This window comes from Crocuta crocuta, unplaced genomic scaffold, assembly GCF_008692635.1.
Source record: "Crocuta crocuta isolate KB4526 unplaced genomic scaffold, BGI_CrCroc_1.0 scaffold3, whole genome shotgun sequence".
Taxonomy (NCBI): domain Eukaryota; kingdom Metazoa; phylum Chordata; class Mammalia; order Carnivora; family Hyaenidae; genus Crocuta; species Crocuta crocuta.
In genome coordinates this window covers 12,739,981-12,758,468 of record NW_027529934.1, presented here as the reverse complement: position 1 = coordinate 12,758,468, position 18,488 = coordinate 12,739,981, and the positions used below count along the sequence as shown (strand labels likewise).

At 38.9% G+C, this 18,488-nt stretch overlaps 1 protein-coding gene and 1 non-coding gene across 2 annotated transcripts in view; one reads left to right on the top strand and one right to left on the bottom strand.

Annotated features, from left to right (window-relative positions):
• Positions 1-18,488, top strand: part of AXDND1 (axonemal dynein light chain domain containing 1) — an 89,462-nt gene continuing 70,974 nt past the window's right edge. The window contains exons 1-7 of the mRNA XM_077763088.1: positions 1-392; positions 4,861-5,033; positions 5,865-5,968; positions 13,295-13,415; positions 13,982-14,067; positions 16,063-16,119; positions 17,085-17,180. Of these exons, the coding sequence (XP_077619214.1) occupies positions 299-392; positions 4,861-5,033; positions 5,865-5,968; positions 13,295-13,415; positions 13,982-14,067; positions 16,063-16,119; positions 17,085-17,180 (731 nt within the window). The 5' untranslated portion in view covers positions 1-298. The remainder of the gene's footprint in view (positions 393-4,860; positions 5,034-5,864; positions 5,969-13,294; positions 13,416-13,981; positions 14,068-16,062; positions 16,120-17,084; positions 17,181-18,488) is intronic.
• On the bottom strand, positions 10,045-10,151 carry LOC144230973 (U6 spliceosomal RNA). Its single transcript, XR_013334940.1, has one exon. It is a non-coding gene; the product is annotated as a U6 spliceosomal RNA (small nuclear RNA).

The window sequence follows — 18,488 nt, the reverse complement described above, 5'->3', positions numbered from 1 at the left end:
GTCCTTCCGGCCTGGACCCAGACCCTGACCCGCCCGCAGGCTTCTCAGTCGCGTCAGGTGACTTGGGAGAACGTAGAGGTCTCCCGGAGGACGGAAAACCCACTCTAGATGAATTATGATTTATAAACTCTGATCTTAACATGAGCACTTAATGGCGGCGCTCTCGCGCTCTCTCTTTGCCTGCAGGACAGAGTGACAAACCTGCCAAATCCCAGTACGCCGAGGATTTGTGTCTAAGCTAGCTTTCTGGAGGGACGTTCCAAATTACTAAAGAAAGTGGTAGGAGGCATTGTTTATTATGTCTCTTCCGAAGACCCCCTTTCCGTTGCTAACCTCCGCGTCGACACCCGAGGGCAAAAAATTAGAAGTCTCAGCAGCCAAGGAAGAGGCAGGTAAAGTTCCTCATAGATCCCACAGACATCAGTGATCAGGGCCCTGGTCGGAACTAACAATCCGCAGTCCGTTCAGCATTTTCTAGAATCTGAGGTTTCAGGATGCTTTAATTTAGTTGCATTTTTCCAATACACTTGTTTCAATAAAATCAAAAGCCATTCCTTTTTATGGTATTTTTGAATCAGAGTCCTGCCTCACTACTCCACGTAAAGACTAATTTTTCAAACGATAAGTTTTCTTCTTAATCTTTATTTTTTTTAAATTTACATCCAACTTAGTTAGCATATGGTGCAACAATGATTTCAGGAATAGGTTCCTTCGTGCCCCTCACCCATTTAGCCCATCCCCCCCCACAACCCCTCCAGTAATCCTGTTTGTTCTCCATATTTAAGAGTCTCTTATATTTTTGTCCCCCTCCCTGTTTTTATTTTTGCTTCCCTTCCATTATGTTTATTTGTTTTGTATCTTAAAGTCCTCATACGAGTGAAGTCATATGATATTTGTCTTTCTCTGACTAATGTCACTGAGCATAATACCCTCTAGTTCTATCCACACAATTGCAAATGGCAAGATTTCATTCTTTTTGATTGCCGAGTAATACTTCGTTGTGTATGTATACCACATCTTCTTTATCCATTCGTCAATCGATGGACATTTAGGCTCTTTCCATACTTTGGCTATTGTTGATAGTGCTGCTGTAAACATTGGGGTGCTTGTGTCCGCTCGAAACAGCATACCTGTATCTCTTGGATAAATACCGAGTAGTGCAATTTCTTGGTTGTAGGGTAGTTCTATTTTTAATTTTTTGAGGAACCTCCATGCTGTTTTCCAGAGTGTCTGCACCAGTTTACATTCCCACAAGCAGTCCAAAAGAGATCCTCTTTCTCCGCATCCTCACCAACATCTGTTGTTGCCTGAGTTGTTTATGTTAGCCATTCTGGCGGGTGTGAGGTGGTATCTCACTGTGGTTTTGGTTTATATTTCCCTGATGATGAGTGATGTTGAGCATCGTTTCATGTGTCTGTTGGCCATCTGGATGTCCTCTTTGGAAAAGTGTCTGTTCACATCTTTTGGTCATTTCTTCACTGGATTGTTTTTTGGGTGTTGAGTTTGATAAGTTCTTTATAGATTTTGGATACTAAAACGTTATCTGATATGTTATTTGCAAGTATCTTCTCCCATTCCATCAGTTGCCTTTTAGTTTTACTACTGTTTCCTTCACTGTGCAGAAGCTCTTTATTTTGATGAGGTTCCAATAGTTCATTTTTGCTTTGGTTTCCCTTGCCTCCAGAGACGTACTGAGTAAGAAGTTGCTGCAGCCAAGGTCAAAGTGGATCTTGCCTGCACTCTCCTTGAGGATTTTGATGGCTTTCTGCCTTACATTTGGGTCTTTCATCCATTTTGGGTTTATCTTTGTGTAGGGTGTAAGAAAGTGGTCCAGGTTCATTTTTCTCCATGTCGCTGTTCACTTTTCCCAGGACTTGCTGAAGAGACTGTCTTTATTTCATTGAATAGTCTTTCCTGCTTTGTCAAAGATGAGTTGGCCATACGTTTGTTGGTCCACTTCTGGGTTCTCTGTTCTGTTCCATTGACCTGAGTGTCTGTTTTTGTGCCAGTACCATACTGTCTTGATGATTACAGCTTTGTAATACAGCTTGAAGTCTGGGATTGGGATGCCTCCTGCTTTGGTTTTCCTTTTCAAGATTCCTTAGGCTATTGGGGGGTCTTTTCTGGTTCCATACAAATTTTAGGATTCTTTGTTCTAGATCTCTGAAGAATGCTGGTGTTATTTTGATAGGGATTGCATTGACTGTGTAGATTGCTTTGGGTAGTATTGACATTTTAACAATGTTCTTCCTATCCAGGAGCATGGAATATTTTTCCAGTTTTGTGTGTCTTCTTCAATTTCTTTCATCAGCTTCTATAGTTTTCAGTGTATAGATTTTTTATCTCTTTGGCTATTTTATGGTTTTGGTGCAGTTGTAAATGGGATTGATTCCTTGATTTCTCTTTCTATGGCTTCATTTTTGGTGTATAGGAATGCAGCTGATTTCTGTGCATTCATTATATGTCCTGCCACTTTGCCAAATTCATGAATCAGTTTTAGCAGTTTTTCGGTGGAATGTTTTGGGTTTTCCATATAAAGTATCATGTCATCTGCAAAGAGTGAAAGTTTGACCGCCTCCTGGCTGAACTGCATGCTTTTTATTTCTTTGTGATGTCTCATTGCTGAGGCTAAGATTTCCAATACTATGTTGAATAACATTGGTGACAGTGGACATCCCTGTCTTGTTCCTGACCTTAGGGAGAAAGCTCTCAGTTTTTCTCCATTGAGGGTGATGTTAGCATTGGGTCTTTCATATATGGCTTTTATGATCTCAAGTTATGATCTTTCTATCCCTACTTTCTTGAGGGTTTTTATCAAGAAAGAATGCTGTATTTTGTCGAATGCTTTCTCTGCATCTATTGAGGGGATCATATGGTTCTTGTCACTTCTGTTATTGATGTGATGAATCCCATTGGTTGTTTTGTGTATATTGAACCAGCCCTGCATTCCAGGAATAAATCCCACTTGGTCGTGATGAATAATTTTTTTGATGTATTGTTGGATCCAGTTGGCTAATATCTAATTGAGGATTTTTACGTCCATGTTCATCAGGGAAAGCAGTCTATAGTTTTCCTTTTTAGTGGGGTCTTTGGTTTTGGAATCAAGGTAATGCTGGCTTCATAGAAAGAGTTTGGAAGTTTTCCTTCCATTTCTATTTTTTGGACCGCCTTCAAGAAAATAGGTGTTAACTCTTCCTTAAATGTTTGGTAGAGTTCCCTTGGAAAGCCATCTGGCCCCGGACTCTTGTTTTTGGGGAGGTTTTTGATTACTACTTTGATTTCTTTACTGGTTATGGGGATGATGAGTTGTTGTGGTTTTTTTGAGTTTTTTTATTTATTTTGAGAGAGACAGACAGCACAGGTGGTTAAGGGAGAGAGAGAGAATCTCAAGCAGACTCAGTGCTCCCTGCGCAGAGCCTGATGCAGGGCTCAAACCCAGAAAACTGGGATCATGACCCGAGTGGAAACCAAGAGCCCCACACTTAACTCACTACACCACCCAGGTGCCCCAAATGGTGATGAGTTTTATATTGTTTTATTATTTAAATTTTTTTAATGTTTATTTTTTTTGAGAGAGAGCTCAAGCAAGCATAAGCCAGGGAGGGCCAGAGAGAGAGGGGAACTGAAGATCCATAGTGAGCTGTGTGCAGTGATGCCCAGTGAGGGACTTGAACTCATGAAGAGTGAGATCATGCCCTGAGCCCAAGTCTGATGCTTAACGGACTGAGCTGCTCAGGCGCCCCAGTTTTATATTGTTTTAAATTCACCCATTATAAGTACCAATAGTTGCGTGAAACTACTTTTTTTCATACCTGGTGTCTGACTTTAAGGAACTGGTTTGTATCAGGGTTTTAGTAATTACTCTAAATGACAAGAATTCCTTATTTAAGATTTTCATTCATATATAGATACATGCAGATCTGTACTAGAATAAGAATCAGCTAGATCCATTCCTACTCCCATGCTAAACTCCCTCCAACATTTTCATCTTGTTTTTAGGGAAGATTGTGCTAAAGCCCCACCCAACATTCCCCTCCCCCCAACCCCCCATTGTGATAGTCTAACTCCTTTTCAAACATGCAAGAGACAAAGGGATTTGGTAATGTGAACTTGAGAAGTTCTGCAGGACACCTCCTTATAGAAATTAACATAAGCCATACTTTGTGAGGAAACACAGATCAGTGGAGAGTTCTGTAACGGTGACAGCCCAACCCTCCTTGACTGACTTCATAGGACGCCTTTTCCTATTTGTCCCCATTCCCCATCTTCACAATTCCTCTGCCCTAGTCAGGCTGCATAGAATGTTCTTCCTAACGTTCCTCCTCTGCCAGTTTGCGCAAATGATTCTGCTGTCTTCATTTCCAACCATGCTAATTCTGCTTTCGCTCTTAAACCCAACTCTGATCCCTTCCACACTACAAATGCCTTGATTTAATGTAAATTATTCTCACCTTTGAATTCACACAGAAATAATTACTCAACAATTTGACAGCTTTGAGGAGAGATTTCTTTTGTCATTTTCACATCAAAGAGAAAATAGACATTTCCATCATGTTAAGGCTTATCCCACTTAATAGAGAAAAATGAAATGAGTTTAATTTTCAATTTGGAATTTGGATAATTGTGCCTCAGTTTTTGAAGCTGCGAGTGATGTAAAGGGGAGGAGGGCAAGCAATGTGAGTTTTTTGTGTTTTTTTTGACAAGATGATGTTCAGTGTTTAAAATATTGTTATGTTTTCGGCAACCAGAAGCAGTGTTTTCTCTGTTAGAAGCATACAGATGGTATTGAGGCAGCTTGGAAATCTCCAATGAAGTCTACAAAAAACTACAGCATGTTTTTCTTTCCCATCACTTTCTTAGGACTGCCGGAACTAAAGGAGAAAAAGAATATGGTGCCGCGTTCAAAACCCCTTCTTGCATCCCTTCCAAATGAGTTTATCCCTGAGGAGGTTCTTCTTTCTCTGAGCTCTGCAGCCAATGCTGGTCCTTGTCCTGAAATCTTACTGCCTCCTAAGAAGGTTAAAACCCCAAAGGTGAACATACACATACATGGAGTACTTGGGAACACATCTTCTTGGTATCCAGTTACATTAAATAATTACTCTGCGTGTTATTGTTAAGAAACAAAATTCAACTGAGTAAATGTGAAGATCTAATTGGCTTTCTTCAACAATTCATGAATCAGGCAGCATCCCACATAGGAAGTGGAAAGGAGCTCTGAGGAGCTGTACAAAATAGAGGGCTTTTACTGGCAGAAGGGGGCAGGGACAAGGAAGCCATTAACAAAAGAGGATTATTTCAGGCAAGGTCATCTTCCCCCAGGGGGACGGTGGGAGACTGTCAGGCTGATTACCTCACCTGTGCTGATCAGGAACTCCCAGCCGATGGCCTGATGGCCTTAAAATGCCCCTCGGGGGGATGCCAGAACTGCAGTTAGGTAAGGTGTTACTTAAGTGTTGGTTTGCTGATGTGGGGCTTACCACAAGTGACTCCATTTTAGGCCTGTTGTTTTTCTTTTTAAATATTATATATTCTCGTTTGTCTTTCAGAATAATTTAAAATTAAGTTCTTAGTTTGAAAACTAAAATCGTTTGCACCAGCGTTGCCAAGGAAATGCTTTTTTAAATGTGATTTACCTGAGCAATCATTACTACTCTTAGTCTTGATACTTATCTTTCACCTTGGAATTGTCCTAGTTTTACTTTTCCTCCATAGTATTGAATGAGAATTCTGCTCTTTTTCTTTCTTTGTCTTCCATAGACTGTCCAGATGCCCTTAATGTAAACATTGGAAAGGATTAAGGATTGATTTCATTTGTCTAGAGCGCCCTCTGCCGTGTATTCATGTATTTGCTTTTTCCCCAGGGTACTCTTCCACGTCCTACTGACCAAGTCTGGCATCACCCTATTCGAAGAACTAAGTTCAAGTACCTGATTGACCATCCTGTTTCCCTAACGGGTGCTGGAAGGTAAAGAGGCAGATGGTAGGGTCGATGCAGATGATTTGAGTCGTTTTCTCTTTTTATCTCATCTCTTTGGGAGTGGCACAACTGGAAAAATCACAGTATCCAAGATTTTAAGTTTAAAGCCTGCTGTACTTTTTTTTAATGTTTTTATTTATTTCTGAGAGAGAGACAGAGAGAGACAGAGAGACAGACAGCGTGAGCAGGAGAGGGTCATAGAGAGAGGGAGACACAGAATCTGAAACAGGCTCCAGGCTCTGAGCTGGCTGTCAGCACAGAGCCCGATGCGGGACTTGAACCCACTAATGTGAGATCATGACCTGAGCCGAAGTCGGACGCTCAACTGACTGAGCCACCCAGGTGCCCCAAGCCTGCTGTATTTTTGATGAAGCAGAATGCAGTCTGAAGAAGGTACAGGACCATCCTTCTGTGTGTGTGTGTTTCTTATCTCTACCAACTTCGGTTTGTTTAGATTTGCTTTTTGCACACCTTTCTGTACTTGTCCACTCACCCTTCTGTCCCTGTTGTCCCCTAGTAAAAGGGACAAGATCTGATAGAGTGCCTTTAGTGCCTCTTTCATTTGTTCTTTTAGGAAGAATAAGATAACATAGCTTCATGAAAACCTTGAAAAGCAAGTACTTACCCCCTGGTTTTCCTCAAAGTGAAAGCTCAACCTTTACACTGTTTCAGATCAAATCAACAAGTACTGTTTGTTTTAAACCATTCCTAAAAATTTTCTAAATGTTGCCATTTTCCCTGTGAAGATTGTGACCTGCTCATTTTCTCTGCCTAGTCCATTTATCAGTTGTATGCCCCTCGTGAGATCACTTCACCTAAAAGGAATGTTCTGGTGGTTATTTAGTCTGAGTTCCATTTGCTCATTTGTAAAAAGAGAATAATGGACTTAGTCCATTTTGTGTAACTCCCAGGGGTATTGTTAAAGCACATATTATAAAGAAGGTAATGAACAATGCTCTCTCTCTCTGTCTATCAAGATCTACACCCAACATGGGGCTTGAACTTATGACCTGAGATCAAGAGTCACATGCTCTACTAACTGAACCAGCCAGCTGCCCATATACAGTGCTATTTGAATATAAGCTGTTATTATCCAGCTATGTCTCAGTGCTGGAAAAAATGGCAGGAACTTGGGCTATTAACTTTTGTGTCCTGGGGCTTTGTGTCAAAATATCTATACTTTATTTTATACCTTCAGGTTATGGTTATAATTATTAGTAGCAATAATTAGTAGTTATGCTTGAAGTACTTTGAAAAAAATAATAAGCTATATCTGAATGCAACATTAACCCGACATTAAAGTTTTAATGTCAAACGACTTCTGAGTTGGAAGTTTTAAACTGTGAAGATATTTATTGTGGTAAAAAGGATAACGGGCTCCCCCCCAGATGTTCTCACTGTAGCTCAGGACCCGACTACATACCTTACATAGCAGAAGGGACTTTGCAGATGTGATGAAGGTTAGGACTTTGTGATGGAGACACTACCTGGATTCTTGGGATGGACCCAACCTAACTCCCTCAGGCTTTAGAGTGAGTAGAAAAAGAAGGAAGCTGAATGGGCCGGAGAGATGAGGCAGAGGAAAGACGACAGATTCAAAGCGCGAGACGGAAGGGGTTCAGCCTACTGTTGCTGGCTTTAAAGATGGAGGAAGGGAGGACACAGGCTAAGAATTGCTGTCGGCCTCTAGAAGCTGGTATGGCCCTCAGTTGACAATTGTCCAGGAAACAGAGATCTCAGTCCTAGAACTGCAAGGAATTGAGTTCCGTTCATAACTCAGTGGACATCCCCTGGAAATGGATCTTCCCCTGGAGTGTCCGGAAAGGAGTGCAGCCCTGCCGACACCTTGATTTTACCCCACGAGACCTGTGTTGCACTTCTGACCCATAGACTGTAAGATAACAAACCTGTGTTGTTTAAGCTGCTAAGTTTGTGGTGATTCATTCTGGCTCCGGTAGAAAACGAATACATGTATGCATCACTGATAGTATTTGTGACACGAAGAAGCTTGTCCAGCAACCTTAAATATTTAGAGTGTAGAGCACAATGTAAAATACAAAACAACCCAGCAAATAGCCTCTGAGGAATGTTTTTCGAAAGCTTTATCAGTCAGAGTTCGGTGCAGAAAATAAAACCTGTTTTAAGCAGCAAATCAAGTATTTGTAAAATTGTTGGAAGGGCTAAAGGAGCAGGTGTGAAGCACTACTTCTGGGAATAAGTCTCAGAACAGGATGGAATTCACCCCCCGTGCAGGCTACTTACCTGCAAGGCTGCAAGAAGACTTCAAGAGTATGCCTCCTTGGGGACCCCGTTAAGCGTCTGATTCCTGTCCGTTCAGGTCATGATCCCAGGGTCAAGGGATCGAGCCCTACATTGGGCTCTGCTGAATGTGGAGACAGCTTGGGATTCTCTCCCTCATTCTGCCCCTTACTTGCTCACGCATGCTCTCTCTCTCTCAAAAAGTGTATGCCCCCTTGAATAGACATTTGTCCAAAGAAGACAAAGATAGCCAATATGCACATGAAAAGATGCTCAACATCATTAGCCATAAGGAAATGCAAATGAAACCATGAAGAGATTTCACACCTGCTGGATGACCATAGTCAAAAAGCAGATGATAATGAGCATTTATGACGATGTAGAGACACTGGAGGTGTCAGCCATTGCTGGTGGGAATGTAAAATGGAGCAGCCTCTTTGGAAAACACTTGGGCAATTCCTCAAAAATGTGAACATAGGCTTATCATATGACACAGCAATTCCACTCCTAGTTGTATACCCGAGAGAACTGACAATATATGTTTGCACAGAAACTTGCATGAGTGTTCATGGCACCATTATTCGTGCAGCCAAAACGTGGAAACAAACCAAGTCTCCATCTGTTGATGAAAAAATAAACAAAATGTCATCTACTGTGGAATATTATCCAACCATAAAAAGGAATGATGTATTGATACAAGCTATAACGTTGATGAACCTTGAAAACATGCTACATGAAGGAAGCCAGTCGTAAAAGGGCACTTGTGTGTTTCTGCTTATGCCAAAAGTCCAGGAGAGGCAAATCCGTAGAGACAAAAGTAGATAACTGGTTGCTGAGGTGAGGCTGGAGAGGAGAGTGGGGAGTTACTGCTAATGAGTAAGGATTTTTCTGAGGGGGGTGTGATAAAAATAGTCTGGAAATATATACTGGTGGTGGTTATACAACTTAATAAATCTATTAAAATTTGTAAATTGTGAATATAATAAAAACTTGTGAATATACTAAAAGTTTGTAAATTGTGCTCTTTAATTTAAAAAATGAATTTTATGGTATGTGAATGATACTGCAATTAAAAAAAAAAAAGGTCCCCTTAACTGAGATCCAAAGATCCGGCAGCTGAAATCACAAAACTGTCACTGATGTCGTCACTGTTATTGTCACTGCTATTACTGTACTGCCCCCTCTGGATCCAGATAGCTAGAGGGTGGGTTCTGGAATGTTGCTTCCGGAAAACCACTTTTCCATGGTGTTGCCAGCAGAATCCGCTAAAAGCATGACAGGAAAATGGCTTCTGTCTCACTTCTACCTCTAAAATCTTGCAAAAGTGCATCTACTTGTGGAACTTATTTATTTATGTAAAAGCAGCATTCTCAACAATAGCCAAAACATGGAAAGAACCTAAGTGTCCATCAGCTGACGAATGGATCAAGATGTGGTTTATCTATACAATGGAATACTACATGGCATGAGAAAGAATGAAATCTGGCCATGTGTAGCAACATGGATGGGACTTGAGGGTGTTATGCTGAACGAAATAAGAGGCAGAGAAGGACAGATACCATATGTTTGCACGTATACGAGGATTAGGAGGAACTTAACAGAGGACCATGCGGGAGGAGAAGGGGAAAATAGTTGGGGAGAGGGAGGGAGGCAAACCATGAGACTCTTGAATGCTGAGAACAAACTGAGAGTTGATGGGCATGTGGGAGAGGGAAGGGGGTGATGGGCATGGAGGAGGGCACTTCTGTGGGGATGAGCACTGGGTGTTATATGGAAACCAACTTGACAATAAACTATAATAAAAAAAAAATACAGAATCCTTCACGAATTTGCATTTCCTCCTTGTGTAGGGGCCAGGCTAATCTCCTCCGTATTGCCCCAATACTAGGATATGTGCTGCCGAAGAGAGCACTACTTGTGGAATTTAGTTCCCACCCCAAACCCTGGCTGCAAGTGTGTCTGGGGAAGTGCTTTACCCTCCGATCAGAAGAGGGTATCCCCCCCACACACACCAGGGCCTGCCATATTCCAGTGCTGACCTATGCTTCAGAAACGTAACCACACTGTCCTCAAGACCCTCCTGGCTTCAGAAGTCATTACCTGACTTGTCAATAAAGATTATATTGTGTTACAGATATTCTGTTCAAGAAAGCTACAAAGTTTTAAAGACATTTTAGAAAGATTTAATGTTTTTCAAATGTTTTTCAAAAAGCATACCTCAAGGATTTCGAAAACCACTCTCTGATATACCTCATTCCCCGACAACATCACATAAGAGACATGAACAGTGATGATTTGAAGAAAAATTTGAAGGATGAACTCAGTTTGATATTCTGGGCGATCCAGTTTTTATATGGTGGCTCAGAATCAGAGTGATTTTTGTTTTTGTTTTTTTGTTTTCTAAACAAAAATAGCTTTTCCAAAAGAGAAGAAGAAGGTGATTTTCCACAGGAGTTTTATGAGAAATAAAACCTATATCTCTATTTTTTAATGAAAAATTAGATTCCAACAAATAAACCAAATGTTTCCTTTAAAAATAAAGATAACCAATAATTTAATAATAGAAATATAAAGGCTCCTAAAATTACTCAGAAATTTTGAATGACATTTACCAAACCAACACTTTCCTTAGAAAGATGTGTATGTGGAGTGCCTGGGTAGCTCAGGCAGTTAAGCATCCGACTTCAGCTCAGGTCATGGTCTCACGGTTCTTGAATTCGAGCCCCGTGTTGGGCTCTGTGCTGGCAGCTCAGAGCCTGGAGCCTGCTTTGCTTTCTGTGTCTCCCTCTCTCCCTGTCCATCCCCTGCTTGCCCTCTGTCTCTCTGTCTCAAAAATAAATAAACATTAAAAAAATGAAAAAAAAAAAGAAAGATGTGTATGTGTACATATGTATATATACGAACCATTCATTGTTTTTAGCTAACAGAGTTGTATTGGCCAATCTCTAGCAGTTACTGGTGTGATAATGACTAATGTCCCATCATCCTAAGAGCATTTTTCTAAAAAAACAACTTTATTGAGATAACTTTGGCACAAAAATTGTGTATATTTAAGGTGTACAAATTGATGNCCCCTATGCATCAGCACTCCTGTATCCCTTGGGTAAATTCCTAGCAGTGCTATTGCTGGGTCATAGGGGAGTTCTATTGTTAAGTTTTTGAGGAAACTCCACAGTTTTCCAGAGGGGTGGCACCAGTTTACATTCCCACCAACAGTTTTAATAAATGTATGCATTGTGAAAAGGTCACCACAATCAAGCTAAGTAACTTATCTGTCACCTCTATATAGTTTGTGTGTGTGTGTGTGTGTGTGTGTGTGTGGTAAGATTAAATTTAAGATCTATTAGCAAATTTCAAATATACACTACAGAATTGCTAACTGTCATCACCATGCTGTACATTAGTTCTCTGGAACTCATTCATCTTGCATAACTGAAACTTTGTACTTTTTGACCAACATCGCCTCATTCCCCCCCTTCCCTTTATGCCCTCATTTGCAGTATTTGTCTTTGTCTGGCTTATTTCACTTGGCATAACGTGCTCCAACTTCACCCATGCTGTCAGAAATGGCAGGATTTCCTTTTTAAAGGCATTAACATTCCAATATATATATATATAGGTACACACATACATATACATATTTTCTTTATCCATTCATTTGCTAGGGACATTAAAGTTGTTTCTATGTCTAAGCCATTGTGAATAAATCAGCAATGAATATGGAAGTGTAGATACCTCATCAAGAACTGGATTTTTCCTTTGGATATAAACCCAGAAGTGGGGTTGGTGGATCATATGGTATCTCTTGTTTTTTATTTTTAAAGGAAGCTTCATGCTATTTTTCCTAATGGCTGTACTATTTGCAATTGGAGGGAGGGACAGAGACATGTGAAAATCATGTGCAGTAAGTGACATGATTATAACTGTGCTATAGGAAGATGAATCTGGAAGAAGTGTATAGAATATATTAGAGAGACTTGAGAATCCACATTAAAAAGTACGGACAGCTTGGACTAGTGACTGGCACTGGCAAGAGACAATAGGATCAATGCTGGGATGATGATGAGGGTGACTATAAAATTAATAAGTATTAGTGATATATGAAAATTAGGACAATGGATGGGAAGGAATCAACTATATACGCTGAGATTTTGATGAATGGAGTGGTGGTACTTCCTGACAGAATTAGTGAGGACAGGAGGGTGAAAAGGTAGAATGGAGGAAGAATTATTGTTAAGTGGAGGTAACAAATGTGATAAGGTGAGATTTAATTGCATTGCCAAGAGAGAAAGTGTAGGGAAAGACTGAGGGATGAGGCTAGAATGTTGCAGAACATTTCCATTTAGTAGGCAGGAGGTCATAGAGAAGTCCATGAAGGAGGAACTGAAGTCCAAGAACCAGGAGAATCCAGTAGCACAGAGGATAGAAAAAAGGAGAGTGTTTTTGAAAAGAGAGATGATCAAAAGAGAGATGAAATATTACAGGGAAATAGTGGAAAGGAAGAACTGATGACTTAGTAGTGGAAAGTCGTCAGCTTTCTAGGGTGGTTTCAAAGAGAGATGGAGATGGAAATCAAGATTGCAAGGAAGTTTCAAGGAAACTGATGTTTAACAGAAAGTGAGAGATCAATAGATAGAGCCATGATAACATGACAGCCATGCATGGTCAAGGGAAGATTTTTAGAAGGGGAAGAGACTTGAGTTATAGACCAAAAGGAGTATTCTGAGAGGGGGAAACACACAGAAAGACTGATGGAATGAGATCCCGAAGGTTGTGGGCAAAGAGGAAATAACCCTGGGGAAGAGAATGCGTCTTAGCCTGAAGTTGAAGGAGGAGTAAGAATTTGTGAAGTGAATGAGAAATGTGAGGTGGAGAAGAGGAAGAATGGGGTGGAGGTGGGGGTGGTTCATGTCTAATGCCTCAGCCATCTTAGTGAAGTATGACGTAAGGAGACTGATTTTGTGCCCCTTTTCATGTACTAGAAGGACCTTGCCACTCTTATCCAGTAGCCAGACAGAAAATTTATTTTGTGAATTTGTTTTTCTCATTTTTTAGGGATATTTCTTTTCTGTATGATGTTAAATATATTAAAGGAGGGATTAGGGAGAATTCGGTTTGTACTCCACGTTTGGACCGTTCATTACAGTCAAATGATGGTGTCATTGTGCCTCATAAGGTAAATAAAGTGTTTGACAAATAATTTTCTCTTTCTCTACTTAAAAACTTATTTCCCTAAAATATAAAGCGTTGTTGTATTGTAACTGCAGCCTGTATTGCTTATTAATTTTTGTAGCACTTTCTAATTATTTCTAGGAAAGGGTATTTAGTGTGAAAAGATCCAGAATACCTTCTTTTAAGCCATTTTCCAAACTATAGTTATCCACTTTAGTCTCGAAAGTACAGTATAGGAAACTAGATTTTTTTAAAATTTATTGTTTAAAGTTGTAGAATTCTTATTTTTGGCACATTGCTAAAGAGTCAGTGGGTTACTGAATGTGTGGGACATGTGTAAATAATGCTAAAACCAAGGCTTTTAATTCATGGTTATTTTTTTAATGTGTGCTTTTGCCAAAAGTTTTTACTACTTGCCATGACCCATATTAGTTACTAATATTGTTCTCTCTGTAATGAAAATCTCTTAACTTAATAAATAGTATCCCTTTGGGATAGGAGTGTTGATTTATTCAATTCAGTTTTTTTCATTTACTAATGTTTTCATTCTTGTCTGTCTTTCTTTTTAAGCCAAAGAAACTAACAGATACTTTGATTCCTGAAGAATTTCATATTGTGTCAAATACAGGAGTTTCAGGTTTGGAGTGTTATGATGAGTGAGTATTGTGATACACACACCCACACGCGCGCGCGCGCACACACACACACACACACACACACACACACACACACACACACTATCTGACAGATGGAACTGTTTCCTCCTTCCCAGACACAAAGGAACCCGAGAACAGTTCGCCCATGTTCCTAGGTAATATCCACATTGAAATAGGGAAGCATTTGGCCTTCTGTCCTAAATTTAAGAAAGATCAAAAACTAATGAAAAAGTCTTATTGAAAAAAGTTTGGGAGTTTAGTGATCATATTGTTCTGTGTCATTTCCTACTATTTAATTTTGAATTAAAAAAATTGATTTTTTTTAAAAAAGGATCTTTGTTCTGAATGCTTGGCTGTGCCTCTTTAGCAATGGCTTTGAGCCATGGCTATGGAGACAAAGCCAAGTAGCCCTGTGAGCTGACATCTCAGAACTAAAACACACACGAGGGCTTCGCTCCAGCCTGCGCCCTCATCATCTCCAGTTTTCCTTGTCATCCTGCTTGTGCAGTGAAAACTGGGATCTTGCTCATATTTTCTGAAAGAATGTGTGAATGTTTCATCGTTTAAACAATCAGAACTTTGGACTAAAGTTTTTTAATGATGTCCCCAGCGGCTGTCTTACCTGTTCCAGTTCGTATGTGATGTGGCATGTCCTTATGGCAGTGGCTTTCAGAACAACATTTTGCCAAAGAGAACTAAATGGAATTCATTTGGGGGGGGGAGTTTTTATTTTTATACAATTTGTAAAAACAGGGCAAGGAACTCTCATGTACCCTCTATTTTAACTTACTGAGTGTTTACATTTTGCCTTATTTGCTTGAAAACACATGTACGTAAACACACACACACACACACACACACACATTAAAACTATTCAAACTTAAGTTCATGATGTCATGACCCCTTATCACCAAATATTTCAGTGTTTATTTCCTAACAACCCACCAGCTGTAGATCTTTTTGATTACCTTTTTAGTGTCATCATTTCTCATCTGTTTATTAGTTAGCATTTTGCCAGATGGACTCATGGATTTCTATTTTTTTTTTCAGTGGGTTATAATTCTTTACTGTGATTATTTGTTTTTATGTTCAAAATTTCTTAGTTTTGGTCAATGTTACCTCCTTTGAGCTGGCTTGTATTCTGTTTGGACATGTCCCCATCATTCTTTGAGTGTTTCCTTATTTTCTGACTGAAGATTGCCAGGTTCATCCTCTGTTTCCCAATTCAGGTTGTGAAATGAGCTATGTCGCTTCTCCCGGGAGTAATGATTCCTTTCGGTGGAGAATGGTACTTAGAAATCAAGACCTGGGTGGTGGATCAGCCCATTGCTCCTGGGGTATCATTGCTTCTGGTTTCTCTCACTCATTGTTGAAACTTTATTTTGAATCTTTATATTCCCTGGAGATTTTTCACTGATTTAAATTCTGAAAATGGACCTTACTAACCAACTCGGTTCTGGTAGAGGTTAGAACCAAAGGAAATGCTCGTTAACTATGGGAAGAAAAAGAAACATAAATAATAATGAATTAGAAGAATTACCATGTGGTTCTCATTGCGATACTTATTTAAGTGTGAACAAGCACTTTCAGAGGATAGATCTGGCTGGGAGTTAGGAAGACTGGGTTCTAGTTTCATCTTCGCTTATTAATTTTATAACCTGTTTCATCACTTAACTTTGTTGGCTTCGGTGTTCTTAGAGCATCCTTCCACCTTTGAAAAGGCATTTAAAGAAATGAATTTAAAGAAAGTTTGCATACTTTAACATATAAAGAATGTGATTAAAACTCCTTTAGTAAAAATATTCCAAATATGATAAATATCATTACATCTGTGTCTGTAGACAGGTAGATATGATCTTGTGTGTAAAATGATGGACCTTTTTGATTGCCTCCAAGCTTCTCCATTTCATGAGGTCTCAGGTTCATCATGTTGTGATATGTGATAAACAGGCCAGTTAATTTTCTCACAATATTTACCTGTCTTATTTATTGCAGCAAATATACTACTCTCCTCACAGATAATGAAAACAGACTATTGCTTTTCCCATCCATGTAAGTATGGTTTATTTTTGAAAGTATTTCTCAGAAGGAATATAGACACATTCTATTTTTCATAGTAACTTATTATACAGAAAATATTAAAATTGTAGCAGAAACTGAAGACAATAATAGTCCATAATTCTATCATCTAATCAGTGTTTTCATTTGTCTAGTTGCATATTCAATTTTTACATATTTATAATAATATTTAAGTACCATAAAATACTTTATCAGCTTTAAATTTCTTTTTTCTAAAATTTTATTTTATTGCAGAAGGAACACTTAACACGAGATCTATCTCCTGAACAATTTATTTCAATACAGTGTCATTGAGTCTAGGCACAGTGTTGTACAGCAGGTGTTTGCAACAGTCTTCTTTCTTCTTATCTCTCCTTTGTCCATTTTCTTCTCTTACATTGCGAAGTAACCAATATTCACAGCTTGGTATTTACCTCTCCACATTTCTTCTATGTTCTTATAATCCTACACAGTAACTGTATAGAATTTTTGGAAGTAAGCATTATTTTATGAAAAAGAGGATCATACTGTTTACATTTTCTTTTTCCTTTTTCTTCTTTTTTAACATGTTATTACTGGTATAATCCACTAGATCAGTATATACATGGCTAATGCTTTAAAATATCATTAATATTCAGGGGCGCCTGGGTGGCTCAGGCAGTTGGGCGGCTGATCTTGGCTCAGGTCATGATCTCACGGTTTGTGGGTTCGAGCCTCGTGTCTGGCTCTGTGCTGACAGTTCAGAGCCTGGAGCCTGTTTCAGATTCTGTGTCTCCCTCTCTCTCTGACCCTCCCTTGCTCATGCTGTCTCTCTCTCAGAGATAAATAAAACGTTAAAAAGTTACTTTAAAAAATATCGTTAATATTCAATACTATATACATTTCTATGTATTTTTTTGTCATTTCATAATGACCTGTTATAACACTAATTACATAAGTCTGCCACCTTAATCTTGTAGGAAACCTAATAAAAGAGTGGAAGTGGTCCAACTGAATGATGTGATGGATGCCATGCTAGAGAGGGCTGGTGTGGAGAATCAGGAATATACANTAACTTTATTTATTTTATTTTATTTTATTTTTAAAATTTTTTTTTTAATAGTTTATTGTCAAATTAGTTTCCACATAACACTCAGTTAGAGAGCATGCATTCTGAGAGCCAGAAAGTCTGGACTAGAATCCTGGCCCAGCCATTTATGAGCTAGTGACCTGAGGCAAATACTTAATGTTATTTGTGCCTGAATATCTTCATCCTTAAATTAGAGGTGATATCTCAAAAAACTAAAAATAGAACTACCCTAGGATTCAGCAGTTACACTTTTAGGTATTTACTGAAAGGACACAAACATACAGCTCCAAATGGGTACATGTTCCCTGATGTTTATAGCAGCACTATCAACAATAGCCAGACTGTGGAGACAGCCCAAATGTCCATCAGCCGATGAAGGGATAAAGAAGATGTGGTATATATACACAATGGAATATTACTTAGCCATCAAAAAGAATGAGATCTTGCCATTTGCAATGATGTGGATGGAGCTAGAATGTATTGTGCTAGGTGAAATACATCAGAGAAAGACAAATACCATATGATTTCATTAATATGTGGAATTTAAGAAACAAAACAGATGATGAACATATGGGAAGAGGGGGAAAAAAAGAAAAGAGAGGGAAACAAACCATAAGAAACTCTTACCAATAAGAGAACAAACTAAGGGTTGATGGAGGGAGGTGGTGGAGGATGGGCTAGATGGGTGATGGGTACTAAGGAGGGCACTTGTTGGGATGAGCACTGAGTGTTGTATATAAGTGAAGAATCACTGAATTGTACTCCTGAAACCAATATTGTGCTGTATGTTAACTAAAATTTAAATTAAAAAATAAAATAAGTTAGAGGTAATAATATTAATATCTACTTGATAAGATTGTTGAGATTAAATGGCATATGTAAAAGGCTTAGAATAGTACTTGGCATGTAGTAAACACTATGTATGTTGTTAATATTATTATTACTATATTTCATTCACTGTAAGGCACCACTGATTATAAGACCCTTACTATTTTATGTACCATAAAAACACTGATTAAACCATGCTTTCTTACCACTTAAAATGTTTATTTTGTTAATGAAAAGAGCCTTTTCAATCTTACATGGATATAGATATTTTTCTTTATGCAGGCTCTTTCTCTTTTGTAAACTTTTATTTTACAGAATTTGAAACTTACAGACAAGTTCAGTATAAGGAATTTCTATGTAATCTTTACCCAAATTCACTAATAGTTTACATTGTGCCCTACTGGCTTTTTCATTCTCTCTTCCTCTCTTCACACATATCTCTGTATGTATAGTTTTTTATGAATCA